Source organism: Polypterus senegalus, chromosome 3 (assembly GCF_016835505.1).
Source record: "Polypterus senegalus isolate Bchr_013 chromosome 3, ASM1683550v1, whole genome shotgun sequence".
Lineage (NCBI taxonomy): Eukaryota > Metazoa > Chordata > Cladistia > Polypteriformes > Polypteridae > Polypterus > Polypterus senegalus.
In genome coordinates, this window is record NC_053156.1 from 51301277 (window position 1) to 51316319 (window position 15043).

At 38.9% G+C, this 15043-nt stretch overlaps 1 protein-coding gene across 1 annotated transcript in view; it reads left to right on the forward strand.

Annotated features, from left to right (window-relative positions):
* The window catches only part of dnah2 (dynein, axonemal, heavy chain 2), a 521611-nt gene that overhangs the window by 150551 nt on the left and 356017 nt on the right, over window positions 1-15043 (forward strand). Inside the window, exon 19 of the mRNA XM_039749646.1 lies at window positions 2547-2735. Coding sequence (XP_039605580.1) covers window positions 2547-2735 — 189 coding nt within the window. The remainder of the gene's footprint in view (window positions 1-2546; window positions 2736-15043) is intronic.

Genomic DNA, 15043 nt, shown 5'->3' on the forward strand with positions numbered 1-15043 from the left:
AACAATAATGCAGATATTTTTACATCAGAAAGATAATTATTGCATTAGGCAATTTGTTACTTTACATTTTAGTACATTTACTTATTTGGCTGATGCCTTTTATCCAAGGCAACTTACCACATTTATGAAACAATTGGTTACATTTCTTTTGGTTTTCCAATTGGAACAGAGGGACGTCAGGTGACTTGCTCAGGGTCACACAGTGGCAGTAGCGAGATTTGAACCCACAACATCAGGGTTTAATGGCCAAAGCATTAACGACTACACCACACTGCCTACTACCACCTACTACTATAGAAAGTAATCAGACTGTTAACCCATGGTACTTTTAATGTGTTTAACCTACTGCTCTCGAAACTGTGTTGTTCAACTTAGCTAGCACTGTACAATCTGCTCATCCACATAAATGTAGCGATTTCTGAAATATTGAGACAGATTATTTCAGTCATGTGAATGAGTAATGCAACCACTTGAACATATGCCTCTAGGAAATGTATTTTGTGGACGCTTTTACCCGTGGCTGCTGAGTGTGTGTGAAGCAAACCTGTACACAGGTGAGTAGAGTGCAACAAACACGCACAGACTACAAAATCCTAGGGTTTACATGGCCACATAATTGGACACTCACAGAGAAATCTACCTCTGTTAATTCTTTAAGGGCTGAATATTTTTTTCCAAAAAACATAGTTTTCTGAAAAGCAATGGCTTCACACAGAAACCAACACAAAAAGTCTGTTGCTGCATGCTGTGGCTGCCAGTTTCCCAAGAAAGTCTTTGTGTGGCTGGGGCAGCAGCAGTGGTCACGGTCACACTGCATTGCAATCTGGGTTCTACCTCTTAAGTGGCAGTCCTCCCAGGTGAACAGTGCTGTTGGTGTGTCAGCTACATGAACCTGCTCAGCACCAGTTGGGGACCAGTTAGCTGAAGCTGAAACCTCAAATTCATTTTTGATCACATGTATCAAAATCGGAGTCTGACAAGTCATAGTCCAATTCAGAGAGAATAGGCAAAACGTCGTCCACTGAGTATTTTGCTTTACACATCCACTGTGATCTCTCGCCAGATGTCAGTGCCATTTTTGCCATTGTTTGTACCTTGCTACTTGCAGGAGCACAGGAAACCAATGAAGCGAACTTTCCTTCTAGCAAAGTGAGTCCAACTAAAACATAACAGTTGGTCTTGTCACAATTTACAGTTGATTACCATCGTTAACTCCTCCTTTTGACAAAAGTCGACATCAGCCCTGCAAGAGTGTAGCAGGCTTCTCAGTGGACAATAACTCAGTTTCTCTAATTGGAATAAGATTTTACTTGGCATTTTAAAAATCAGACTTTGTTAATAATTAGGTTATTGAAACTCATGTAAACATGCTAAATGTTGCCTTACTGGTATAAAATTTGAAAAAGTAAATTTTTCTTTGATTCGGATGGTGAAAAGCTTTTCTAGAATGTAATATGAATTTATTAATTTGTTGCTGTATTAAGAAAGACACATTAGCCTAATATCCATCGATTTTCTAACCCGCTGAATCCGAATAGGGTCACGGGGGTCTGCTGGAGCCAATCCCAGCCAACACAGGGCACAAGGCAAGGCAGGAACCAATCCTGGGCAGGGTGCCAACCCACCGCAGGACACACACAAACACACCCACACACCAAGCACACACTAGGGCCAATTTAGAATCGCCAATCCACCTAACCTGCATGTCTTTGGATTGTGGGAGGAAACCGGAGCGCCCGGAGGAAACCCACGCAGACACGGGGAGAACATGCAAACTCCATGCAGGGAGGACCCGGGAAGTGAACCCGGGTCTCCTAACTGCGAGGCAGCAGCGCTACCACTGCGCCACCGTGCCACCCCATTAGCCTAATATATGTTGGGTTTTATGATCATACAGTTTTTAGTAATAGGTAGGTAAGGCATTTTTATACTTATGTAATTTGATTGGAACATGCATGTATTGTACTAGTGTTTATTGTATTTCTGTTTGTTCTGTGTTTAATACAGTACTTTGCAATGCTATTTATAAGAATAAAATATTTAAAACAATACTGATGGTCTAAGGTGTGACCCAAATGACATTTTCCAGAAGTGAATTGGTTTCGAATTATATAGATAATGCACAGTCATTTACATGTTGTGTATTGTTAGGGTCCAAACACATTTAGGTTAGGTGACTTGCTCAGCGTCGTCGTCATTCCACATTGCCAGCTGATTAACTATTTTGTTTTTATACTTTAATACATTCTAAGATATGACTGACATTTGTCCCTGTGATGGTATAGGTTTTATGCTTTATGCTCAAAATTCTCCTTCTAATAAAACATAATTGATGAAAAAGCACACTCGCCAATAACTTTACATGATGTATTTGTGGTTACCAAAGTTAATGCAGTGTTCAGATTTGGCTGGGAGACTAGATCCTGTATTCTTTCAAAATGCTTTTGCTTTTTTTCTTACCACCATATTAGTAGTATAAAATCAACAGGTAGTAACATATATTGTCAATGAGCTTCTCTTGTAAATGGATTATTCTTTTCCTACAGGTTCAACAGTACTGGGTTGGCTACACTGAGAAGATGGACCGTATGATGGAGGAAGCTTTCAGGCTTAATGTAAAATGGTCTCTGCAGGAGCTGTCCAAAGCTATTAATGGAGACAGCAAGACCACCCCTAATCCTTTGTTTAGAGTCATGGTGGTACTGCACAATGACATCCCTGGTTCTGTTGCTCAGGTATGCTTACTATCAAATTGTGTTTTTATAGTTCTGTATTTGTGTTACATTCAAGTAAGGCATCTAATTATTTGAAGAGTGTCTTGAGACCCTATTAGGCAGATTTATGACACAAGAGATTATTTTGGATTTTTGCTTTGTACCCTCCCCGGCCATAACCAACAAATCATCAGTGGGGGGATAGTGAAAGATTTAGATTTGTTAAAAATTTCGATCTTCGGTTTTTGGCGAATCTCAATGTTTTAGGGTCCCCTGAAACCGAAACTATTGATATCTCGATGATGGGTGTGTAGTCTGTCTGTATGTTGATCTCTGTTTTTCAACAGATCTTGACATTTTAGGGTCCTATGATGCTGAAAACATTGTTATCTCAATGATGGGTGTATGTCTGTCTGTGTCTGTGTCTGTGTGCCACAGTTTCTTGAGGAGGGTCTGGAACTAAAATGGCTGGATGGAAAAATACCAAACTTGATACTTAAACCTGTTATGAGATGACGATGTGTTGATTGATTTGTGAACCAAATCATGCAAGAGAAAGAGGCACTCTAGAGGAACCCTCAAACACCATAATTCCGCAATTAATTATGAATTCTTCTCGTCACTTGCTATCATAGTGACCTATTTTATGATCAGAAAAATCAGCATCAGAGCAGTAAATAATTACTGAAATGTTATAGAATAGTTCGGGTAATTTGGTTCCTGGGGCGCAAAGCCTACTTACACTCGCGTCCAAATTTTTTCTGAAGCGGAGGCAAGAGATAATCTTGAAGTTCTCTTACTAACAGTCCAGTTTTGTGTGTGCCTCTCTATTATGGAGATGTTTTGATTAAAGGTAAAGCTGATGTTGTTTTAGGCTGCTTCTGTTATCTGGTTTAATCAAAGTCAGGATCATGTAGTACAGCAAGGCAGGTGCTAGCCCTGCACAGGACTTACACACCCAAACTCACGTGGGGCAATTTAGAATCACTAGTTAACCTAATGGGCACAACATTTAGGCCTACATTAAAAATATTGCCCTTTTATATTGCTTCCACACACAGAGGGAATTTTAGGAATCCCCATGATTCATGAGACTACAGAATGTTGTGACCATAAAATTAGAAAAAAAAATATAGATTTTGGGTTCAGAATGCATGGATAAATGAACAGAGTATGTGTAGCCACAGGAATCCTTTCATTAAAGTAAGCAGTCATTTATCTCTCTCACTTTCTCTCAATTCTGGATACTCAATGTAACAAGGGTCCACTTTAATAAAAATAATTCATCATAAATGTTTGCATGTTTTCTACAAGTGCTGCAAGGCTTCTAGGAATGGTCACTGACCTGGCTGACAGTCCCTAGGAGAAGCAGGTTTTATTCTTGCTCTGACCACACACCAATGACATCAGGAGAAGAGAAGGTGTTCCTAGGAGACTCCAGATTTAATGAATGTAAGACAGTGGTAGTGATGAAGATGCTCTGTTCTTGCCTTCTGGAAATGCGTGTGGTCAGCAAGGCGGCAGCAAAAAAAAAAAAAATGAAAGAAAAGAGAAAAAATAATAATGATGATAAAGTGCAATTTAGCAGCAATTACATTCCTAGGAGAAAAGGTCATGAAAATAGCCTGCGGTGTTGTGTTTTTTTATAACTGTACATAAATTCTAAACTCTTAACCCTTTGTGAATTGTCCAGCTTTAGTGCTGAGCGTGCACATGTTTGGCTGTAAAGTTTTCCAGCTGGTAAAATGAAAATGTCTCTCCCGTTGCTGAGAGAGCACAGGGTTCTGGGGCCCCTAACAAGGGCTATTTGTTCCCTGTATAATCACAGTGAGAGCTGTGTCCACATACTAGGGAAAACAGCAGCACCGTTCCCAGTGGGTGTGGGATGCCACCATGGCTGTGCTTTGTCTTCTGTCCTGTTTGTTGATTCTCATAGACAGGATATCAAGGCGCAGCTAGGGAAGGGATTGGATCTACTTTGGTGGGCTTGGAATTGAGTCACTGAATTTTGCAAATGATGTGGTCCTGTTAGCGTCATCGGACTGTGAATGCCAGCATGCATTGGGATAGTTTGCAACCAAGTGTAAATTGGCAAGGATGAGGATCAGCACCTCCATATCAGAAGTCCTGCTCCCCAGTAGGAAAAAGGTGGACTGTACTCTTCGAGTGAGGGGTGAGTTACTGCCTCAAGAGGAGGAGTTTAAGTACCTTGGGGTTATTCATGAGTTGAGGGGAAAAGGGATAGTGAGATTGACAGACATCGACAGAGATCGACAGGGGCAGTGAGCACAGTTATGCGGTCAGTATACTACTGAGTCGAAGTGGTGAAGTAGGAGCTGATCCAGAAGGCAAAGTTCTCAATTTACTAGTCGATCTATGTCCTTACCCTCATCTATGAGCATTAGCTTTGCGTAATGAGCGAAAGAATGAGATTGTGGTACAAGCTGCCAAAATGTTCTCGGCAGGGTTGCTGGGCTCTCCCTTAGAGACAGGGTGAGAAACACAGACATCCTGGAAAGGCTTGGAGTAGAACTGCTGATCCCCCTCATCGAGAAGAGCCAACTGACGGATCTAATATGGATGCCTCCCAGACATCTCCATGTGGAGGTTTTACGGGCAAGACTCCAGGGAAGATCCAGGGCTTGCTGGGAGGATTATATCTCCCAGATGGCCTGGGAATGTCTTAGGATCCCACATTTTGAGTTGGCAAGTGTGACTAGGAAAAGGGACATGTGGGCCTCATTGCTAAGATTTTTGCCCTGGTGACCCAGTCTCGGCTAAGTGGTGGAAAACAAATGAAAAATGTAACCCTTATGTATTGAACTTCAAAACTGGAGTCATCACATGCAAAAAGCAATAAGATGGAGAAGTTTACGTTCGCATTTTCACTACTGATATGCAATACTCATGAGCAAATTCAAACTTGTGCCTCTCTTTAGTCCATTTCCACACAGCAGGGCTAAAATGTCAGGGACTAAGTTTCTGAGACGTATATAAGTTTGTATGAGAAGAGCTGTAGAACATCCTTAAATGTTTGTAAATGTCAAAGCCTTGAAACATAAAGAGGAGAGATGGATAATGAAGTGGGAAGAACATAACTTTTTAGATAACAATTGAAGTTTGAGGAGGGTTCTGCTTTGAATAATGAGTTTTTTTTGGTTTTTTTTTGTTGACAGAGGAGAGGATTTTTGTCCTCCTTGACACACCCCATCACACACACACACACAATTTTCCACATAGCAAAGATAGTCAGGTGTAAGGATAAGAACTTAAAACTACACAGGATTCAAAAAGACAGTGCACACCAAATGGAGGAGAGAACACCTGGAACAGAACTTACAGACAGGTTGGATGGGCCAATTTTGAGGCAAAGAACACAGAACATGTTGAGGCTATAAGACACAGATATATAAAAGTACTTTTTGTGAAGGGTGTTATGTAAAAATGAAGCTTTATTGGTTAACCATAATGTAATGGCAGAAGCAAAAGGAGAAGGATGATAACCAAATATAAGAGATTTAAAGGTTCCCTAAAACAACTGGAGAAGTGACAGAGAAGAAAGCAGTGATATAGTATGTAAATACAGTAGCTGTCTGAGTGAAGGGGAGAAGATGTGGATGTTGCACAATCCCTTATCAAATAATATTACAAGAGTAGAAGGTGAACAACAACAAGAAACGGTCAAGTTTATTTGAGCAGTTCTTGAGTGGACTAGAAGGTTGGTAGTTCAGGGTGACAAGCCGTTTTTTAGGAGACGGCCATATGAATAACAAGGAGTTCACATGAAGAGACTGGAAAAAGATCAAAAGATTGTGTTCAAATATTCAGCCTGATAAGAGGAGTAGTTTCTTCTTCATAGCAGAGGCAGATTTTAATGTATATATACTGTATACAGAAGTATGGTCTCCACACAAAGGAGGGCCAATTCTCATAAAAAAGAGTCTACTTCTTATGATTTTTAAACTAATTTCAAGATTTTAAGTATTGTTGACTCTCACGAAATTCTTGTGCTCATCTCAGATTTGTTTTGTAGACAGATAGAACTTTATTTGTCTCCAGCAGGAATTTTGGCTTTTTATAGAAACTCATTAAATGGATAGATAGATGATACACACACACACACACACTATGATATGAACTTACAACAGAATGGCTTAAAAGAAATAAAAGTTAAAAACAAAGAAATCCTCTAATTTGGCCGTTACAGTTCCAGTTAGGCATTATGCAGATGTATTGCTGTTGGTAAAGGAGTCCCCATAGTATTTCTTGACACACTTCTGCTGAATAATTTCTTGGCTGAAAGTCCTCAATGTTAGTCTGTCAGAGACGGGATGCGCAGCAATGTTCATAAATGTTTTAATTCTTTCCTTCTCTACTACCACCACCAGTATGTGTCCCATATCTGAGCCTACCCTTATGATTAATTTGGTGATTTGGTGGGTGTCTCTTGAAGTGATTCTACCAGCCCAGAAGGTCAAAGTGTAGAAAACTGCTCTGACCATTACAGAGTTGTAGAAGACGTGAAGGATGTCACTTCCCACATTAAAGGAACTGTGGTCTGCTTGACAGACATTTCTCGATGTGCATAGATGGTAGAAAAGTTCTATCAGACTGAGAAATTTCAGGTCATCCTGTTGCAGTGCTGTTCAGGATGTGCTTTGCCTTTTTTTGGCAGTTTTTTAACTCTAAGGGTCTGGTGAGGGATGTGTCAGAAGCATATACAGAAGAAAAAGTGTATCTGTTATGAAGCCCACTACAGTACCTACTGTATATCAAATAAAAGTGGCAAAAAGTCTGTCAGCACACTTACAGTGAAAAGCTACTTCTGGTCATCTGTAACTCACCAGCATTTATCACGTCCATTGATTCTACCAAATTATGAGCTCTGCACTGCAAAATATACATTTTGACAAAGTAGTCGACAGTTTAAATCCAAGGGAGTATATACTGTGTTTATTATTTCTCTCCATGTGTCGGACAGTTTAGAACTGCTATGAAGCAAGTTCTGCATAATGTTGATTAACTTCAATTCATATTTGTAACTAAATCTCAAATATTAGGAATGACTCATTAGTATAATGTAGAAAAATGCATACAAATACATTAAATTAACTGCAGATTTTAACAATTTAAAATACTGTATTGCACAATTAAAAGATATACATGTTCTTAAAAAGATTAATGCATGTGTTGTATATTTACATTTTAGGCAGTGTTTTAGCTGCCAATATCAATTAATTGTTTCTACGTGAAAGAATATTTTATAGATTGCATTCTCACAATAAAAAGACTCCCAGTAAGTTTGCATTAAAACATTGAATCTCTATAAAAATCTGTATGTAATATGAAAATATTGTATAGCGCATTTTTCTCGAATACATTTCTGACCAACCTTGCTTAGTTTTATTCTCATTTTCTATGCAAAACTATAACACTAAACACTTTTCTATATTTTAATGAATGGATCTATAAACAAAAGCACAGTGTTATTAACAAAGTTGTTAATTGACATTTTATATTTAGCTATATTTAATAGCAACTAAGCCAATATAAGCAGCTTAGCCAAGTACCAGTCTTTAATTCAAATAGTTTAATCTAATGATAATGATGATAGTTTGTAGTTGTGTGCTGCATTCAATTTCCTGATATAAATAGTACAGTCGTCTGTGCTTCTGACCTTTTTTGATGGTTGAATGATTGGCAGCTCTGCTGTCAGTAATTTACCTGTTAAAATATGCTATTTTTTTCAGTGATAATGTTTACTACACATTGCATTTCAAATATAATGTGACATTGTTAGGTTTCAGTGCCCTTATTGAGTCTGTTAAACTCAGTTCTTTTTTTGGTACAAGAGTGGCTCAAGGTGTGTGTAAGGGACCCTGTGACCTGTAAACCCACCGCTTTTTCATAGGGTCCTTACGGCTATATATCCAATCAGTTCTCCTATATAAGGCTGGGAGATGTAGAACTATGATACTTTCAAATGTGTTGTGCTTCAGACAAATTATGTGGTATTTTTATAAAGTCCATTTCGTGTATGCAGACATTTTTGATCAGCGTGTATCCAAATGTTCTTGCTGATAGACAGGCAGTTTGTGTGACCTCAGACTTACTTCAAGTTCATTGCCAGAAGAGGACCATAGGAATGTTCATGGGTTGCTATGATAAGACCCTATAAGTCAAAAAACCTTTTTTTTAATGTGCTTATATATAAAATATGAAGCACTTATTGCAACTCTGTGTCTGTCTGTCTGCATGAAACAATTCAGACCCTCATGGCCCAGTTGTGTTGAGAGTTGGCACACTTATTCTTCAAAAAAATGTGTTAATATTTTCCACTTTTATTTGTCTGACAGCTGCTCAGATTCACAACGCAAGCGGGTCAAACACTGACCAGAGCGTGCAGGCACAGAAACAACACGTACAGCAGCGCTGTCCTTCTACTGCTTTAGGGAAGTTATCTAATAAAGTACCAAAAAAAGTCACTTTGCTGGAAATAAATGGAAGGGGGAAGCAATTATGCAAGCATATACTGTATAAGACTAACTTGACTAAACTAATTATAAGACGGGGGGGTGCGGCTGCCCTACCCGATATAAACATAGGACGGGTTTAACAACGGACAGTAGCACTGGGAGGCTTCAGTGGCCTAAGATCCTGATCTCTGGCAGCTAGCCCCTGATCCTTCAGTCGCAGATATACACAAGCAATCGCGACAGTCCCTGATCTTCTTGCCCATTGTGTTTGACTCATATTCCCGTTGTACAATAAATCTGTTCCTTTCCAAGTTGTTACTTATTTATATAATTTTAACAGATTTCCTTGTTTTACCTAATATTAATAGCTAGATGGAGAACATTTTTCAGTTTCTTTTCTTCTTTCATAGGATAGTAGTGATACTGATTTTATGGTATGTAGGCAGCAGGATGTAGTGGTTAAGGCTTTGGACCTCAAACCCTGAAGCTTGTAGGTTCAAATCCCGCTACTGACACCATGTGACCCCAAGTAAATCATTTGACCTTCCTGTGTTCCAATTAGAAAGCCACAAGTAATATAATCAGTTGTATCATAAATTGTTGGAAGTTGCCTTGGATAAAGGGTCAGCCAAATAAGTCAATCTAAACGTTGTAGTAATAGTTGTTTTTCAACTGCTAATTATTGGATACTACTCTATTGGATATATGGTACATGCTTCCTCAGTTTGTTTGCCCAGTTGATTTCATACAAGGAACGCTATTGGCAGATGGCTTAGAAGCTACCCAATCAGAGCATGTATTATGTATTAAATAAAACTCCTCAATGATATGCGATGTGCTTCCCGAGCGGTGCTTGATTGTTTGCTTTTCTCTGTCTCTCTCACTCTCTCTGACGTTCTCTGGTCCTGACGGAGGGGGTGTGAGCAGAGGTGCTGTTTGCACAGAGGCTGTTTGCCTAGAAGATACGTATGCTACTCTAAAAATGCTGAAAGACTACCTTCACATTGCTCCCTTCTTTTGCGGCTGCTTTATCGCGGTGCGCATACTTACAAGCCCAACAGCACGTATTGATTTTTTGATTGTTTGCTTTTCTGTCACGCTCTCTCTCTCTCTCTGAAATTCTCTGCTCCTGACGGCGCTCCTTTGAAGAGAAGATATGTTTGCATTATTTTAACTGTGAGAAAGAACTGTCATCTCTGTCTTCTCATGGAGCACAGTTTAAACTTTTGACTAAAGGGTGTTATTTCATGTCTAGAGAGCTATAATAATTTTAACAGTGTGGGAGAGTTTATAAGGGCTTAAAATATATAAAAATAGCCATACAAACATATAGTTTCTACTTCGTGGATTTTCACCTATCGCGGGGGGTTCTGGAACGCAACCCCCGTGATCGAGGAGGGATTACTGTACCTTTAAAAATGTTATATTTAAGAAAGCTGAAAAACAGCCAGTTTTTTTTTTCACTGAGCCTCCACCACTAACACACATCAGTCGATGCTGTTTTCACATCACTTGAATTGGACTTTGCTGTGTATGAAATCTATCAAGCCACCACAAGCCTCTTTGTGCTCTGTTTTTAACTTCATTGTAAAGTGCAGTTAAAAAGCACATATTTAATTTGTCTACTAACATATGGAATTATATTTTATTGTCGCTTTTAATTTTAAATCTGACTCATTGTTACAAAACTATTTCATAAATAAAAACTTAATAACTGACTCTTGGATGAAGTAAATAAAAATGTAAAATACTCCAACATTCCAATTAGTCAACTTGTCTGCCGATCATACCTGACTGTTACTCTGTGCATACATGGTCTAACTTATTTAGTCTTATGATGTGTGGTCAGAAATGTGTGAAGTTCTTTGAAGAAGAAAAAGAAGACAGAACAGAAAGTCATGATTAATAAAAATGAAATTATTCATATAAATAACATTTATTATTATTATTATTATTATTATTATTATTATGTACAAAATGACACATTATTGAAGCTTAGTAACCCGAAATAGATTAACTTTCCTTATAATAGACTAATCTTACTTTATGAGAAAGCACCAAAAGCATATAATCAGAGAGATAGGTATGTTATTATGTCCCTTGCTTTTGATGCAGATACTACAAGGACTTATGATGAAACTAAAAGAAGTGCTACTTCAAGGTATATCATTTAGATGGCCACAGAACTGGCCTAAAAATAGAAAGCAAAGGTTAGAATGTACTGTAACTAACAATCTGGTAAAGTTTACAGGTGATACTAATAACAGGTAGAATGCCAGATAATCTTTAATCTGCCAGACCTTTACAAATGGACCTTGATAGAATTCAGACAAATTTATGACAAATGACATTTAAGCGTACTATAAATAAATGTAAAGAATTACACCTAGAAAATAAAAGTATTACATTTGAATACACAGTGGGAGGTATGAAACTCAAAACTACCCCTCAGACTGAAAGTTTAGACCTACGAGTCCTAGAGAATTCTTCACTTCCTACATTCAGACAGAATACATAAGCCATTACAATAGAAAATAGCATGCCAGGTTGTGTAGGCTAATGTGGGTAAAAATTGAAGAAAATTATATTTAATCTACAGTATATAATGCACTAAAGAGGCCATACTATCAAAAAATATAGCAACACTAAAGACCTGAGAAAAGCAATAGGCCGATTACAGACTATGAGGTGTGAGTTATGAGGAAAGATTAAGGAAGCTGAACCACGTAAATTTACGCAAACAGAGATTATCACATAAAATGGTTAGAATTTTTAAATTGTAAAGGGAATTAGTATAGTAAATCACAGCTGTTACTTTAAAATCATTTCAGCCAAAACACAGGGACACAGGTGGGAACTTGTTAGGAGTAAATTCTGTCCAAATGTTAAAAGTGTTTTCTCTCACAGAGAATCATAGATACATGAAGTAAATTAACCAACAGTAGGACTTTGGGGGAATGATTATGGAGAAATTAGGCAAATATGATTTAACACCGTTTGCTGGGCCCATAGTTCTTGTCAAAGTTGTTCTAATGTTATAATCCAGATGAAAACAGTACACTCAATTAGTCTTCAATTTGAAATTGAGCTTCGAGGTTGTTTGATGAGCTGTGAATGGACCTAACAAAGAAACACAATTACAAACAGTAGAAACTGATGTAAGCGCAAATAACTACATTTTGTAGTTATTTCGAATTGTAGTAAAATTGTAATAAATTAAAATTCCCTAAACTGTTTCTGTATTGTCAATCAGTCAGTCATCATCTAACCTGCTACATCCTAACACAGGGTCACAGGGGTCTGCTGGAGCCAATCCCAGCCAGCACAAGGCGCAAGGCAGGAACAAATCCTCGGGCAGGGTTCCAGCCCACAGCAGGGCGCACACTCACACACCAAGCACAGACTTGGGACAATTTAGGATCGCCAATCCACTTAACCTGCATGTGTTTGGACTATGGGAGGAAACCAGAGCACCCGAAGGAAACCCACACAGACACGGGGAGAACATGCAAACTCCACGCAGGGAGGACCTGGGAAGCGAACCCGGGTCTCCTAACTGTGAGGCAGCAGTGCTACCACTGTGCCACTGTGCCAACCATTTCTGTATTGTATTGTATTATATAATAACTAGACGTTAAGCCCGTTACAATAACGGGTGCTAGAACAGTAGTGCATAAACATTAGTAGGAACAGTCTATATTAAATGGCATGGGACCTTGACCTCATTCTGTTTCTTGTCTTAATTTTTTTTTTGTCAAAAATATTTTTGCAAGAAGCCTAAAGTAAAATAATAATAAAAATAAAATAGAAACGTATATGACAATACAGTAAGTATAATTAATATTGCCTTAGTGTAAAACTTTGTAACAATCTGTAAGACACAATATCTGAAGAAGATATTTAGGTAAACTTTTCTATATTTTTACCTCATGAAATGTTTCTATACAATTTCATTATAGACAACATTTCTTGTAAATATTCTGTCTAAGTTTGGCAACAGTTTGCCTTGTTCAGGACCATCTACAACCTTGACAACAACATCTGGAAAACTTCTAACTCTTGATAATGCAACATATAACTGACCGTGGCTGAATACTGGTTCTGGCAAGTAAATGCCAACTTTTTCTAAAGTTTCTCTTTTAGCGTTTTTCTGACGGTCATTTTCTTTTTCTTCAATCGATCTACTTGCTCGTATTTTTCTTTGTCTTTCAGCCTTTCTTTTGTTGATGTTTACTTGTTGAGCTGACCGTTCTTCCAGGAGATGTTGCTTATATAGGATTTGATTGTCTGTTTCTTTTGTCCTACTTGACGTGTCCTTTTTTTTGGGTGGCATGTTGTTAGTAGATACGTCCATAATATTTTCTCTTACAGTAATACTGGCTGTAATATGCATCACTGTATTGTGTGTCATTAATTTTCTCTCACAGTAACACTGGTTTGTATTTCCGTAAAATGCCTGCAATTTTCTCTTGACAGTAATACTGACTTTGATGTCTGTAATTTGACTTTAATTTTCTGTCACAACAGTGGGCAATCAGCAGAGTGGCCCAGCAACTGATGTAATGTGTGGCGTGTAGCTGATAATCGTGCCCGTGGCGTCTCCCCAGCAAGTACTGTGCAGTTCTCCAGCAAGTATTTTAATCTATGGGGGCATGCAGCTGATTATTTAATGTGTGGCGTCTCCCCAGCAACGGATTTTATGTGTGCGACCGCGACTACCCAATCAGCACTCTCCCCAGCAATGGTGTCCTTTATTTCTTATCATGCACAGCTGTGGCAAGACCATTCACTGTGTGCGCAGCTTCCAGTGTGTGTGCTTTATTTGCTTATCATGCGCGGCAACGGCTAGGCCATTTACTGTGTGCCCAGCTTCCAGTGTGTTTGCGTCCACGGTGCTGAGCGCATGGGCGGGGCACGGTGCGATGTGTGGCGTGGCCCGCGCATGCGCACTTCACCAGAAGACACATACGCACGGACACCTGGACGCACACAGGGGTTTTATTAAAGAGGATATTACCTATGCAGTTATGCTTGAAGTTTTTTGATGCACATGGGGATGTAACCCTTATTATGCTGTTTGTACTTAAATCTGTAACTTCTGTATCCAATACATGGTCTCCTAGAATACAGTAAACCTTTCATTATAGTTCAAATGGAAAAGAGGATTTACTGAACAGAGTATGATAACCATTTACTAGATGTACTGAAACTATACCATGAAGCACTTTCCCAACGCAGGAAAGGAACCAGGGTCTTTTTTAGAGATTCTGGAACATTTGTAGCATTCCCACCACAGGCACTTAGGCCATTTGAATTTCCTTTTAGGTTGTTCCTGGTGCTTATTTTAGCTCCAACTGCAGGGTGTGTACTTTTCATTCAAACAGAAACTATTGTGAATGCGGCTTAGGCAATAAATTGTGCTGATTGGTGGACCACAAACACTGGCGCCACCTTACAAACCTGTTAGCAGTTTGGAGAGTTACAGGTGAAGATGGAGTGTCATACTTTGCACCGTATTGCTCTTCGTAGCTGCTTCCCTGAAGTGCCATGCCATACCATGCTCTGCATCAAAGCAATAATCTCCACTGTGAAGTCGCGATCACTACAAAGCAATAAGGTTTTTGTGTTCCCCTTGAAGTCCCTTATGCACCTCACTTCACACTGCATTACTATTATTTGCATGAATATTTTGTGTAAAGTTTATAGTTGCTGTTGTGCAATGGCAATGCAACAGGTGAAAGTGGCCACAAACCACAAGGGGCCTAGGGCCTACGGCATACATGAACTCATTGGTTCCTTAAAACAAAGTTCCTGCAGTGGGAAAACACCTATGGACAAATTCAGTCCATAGTA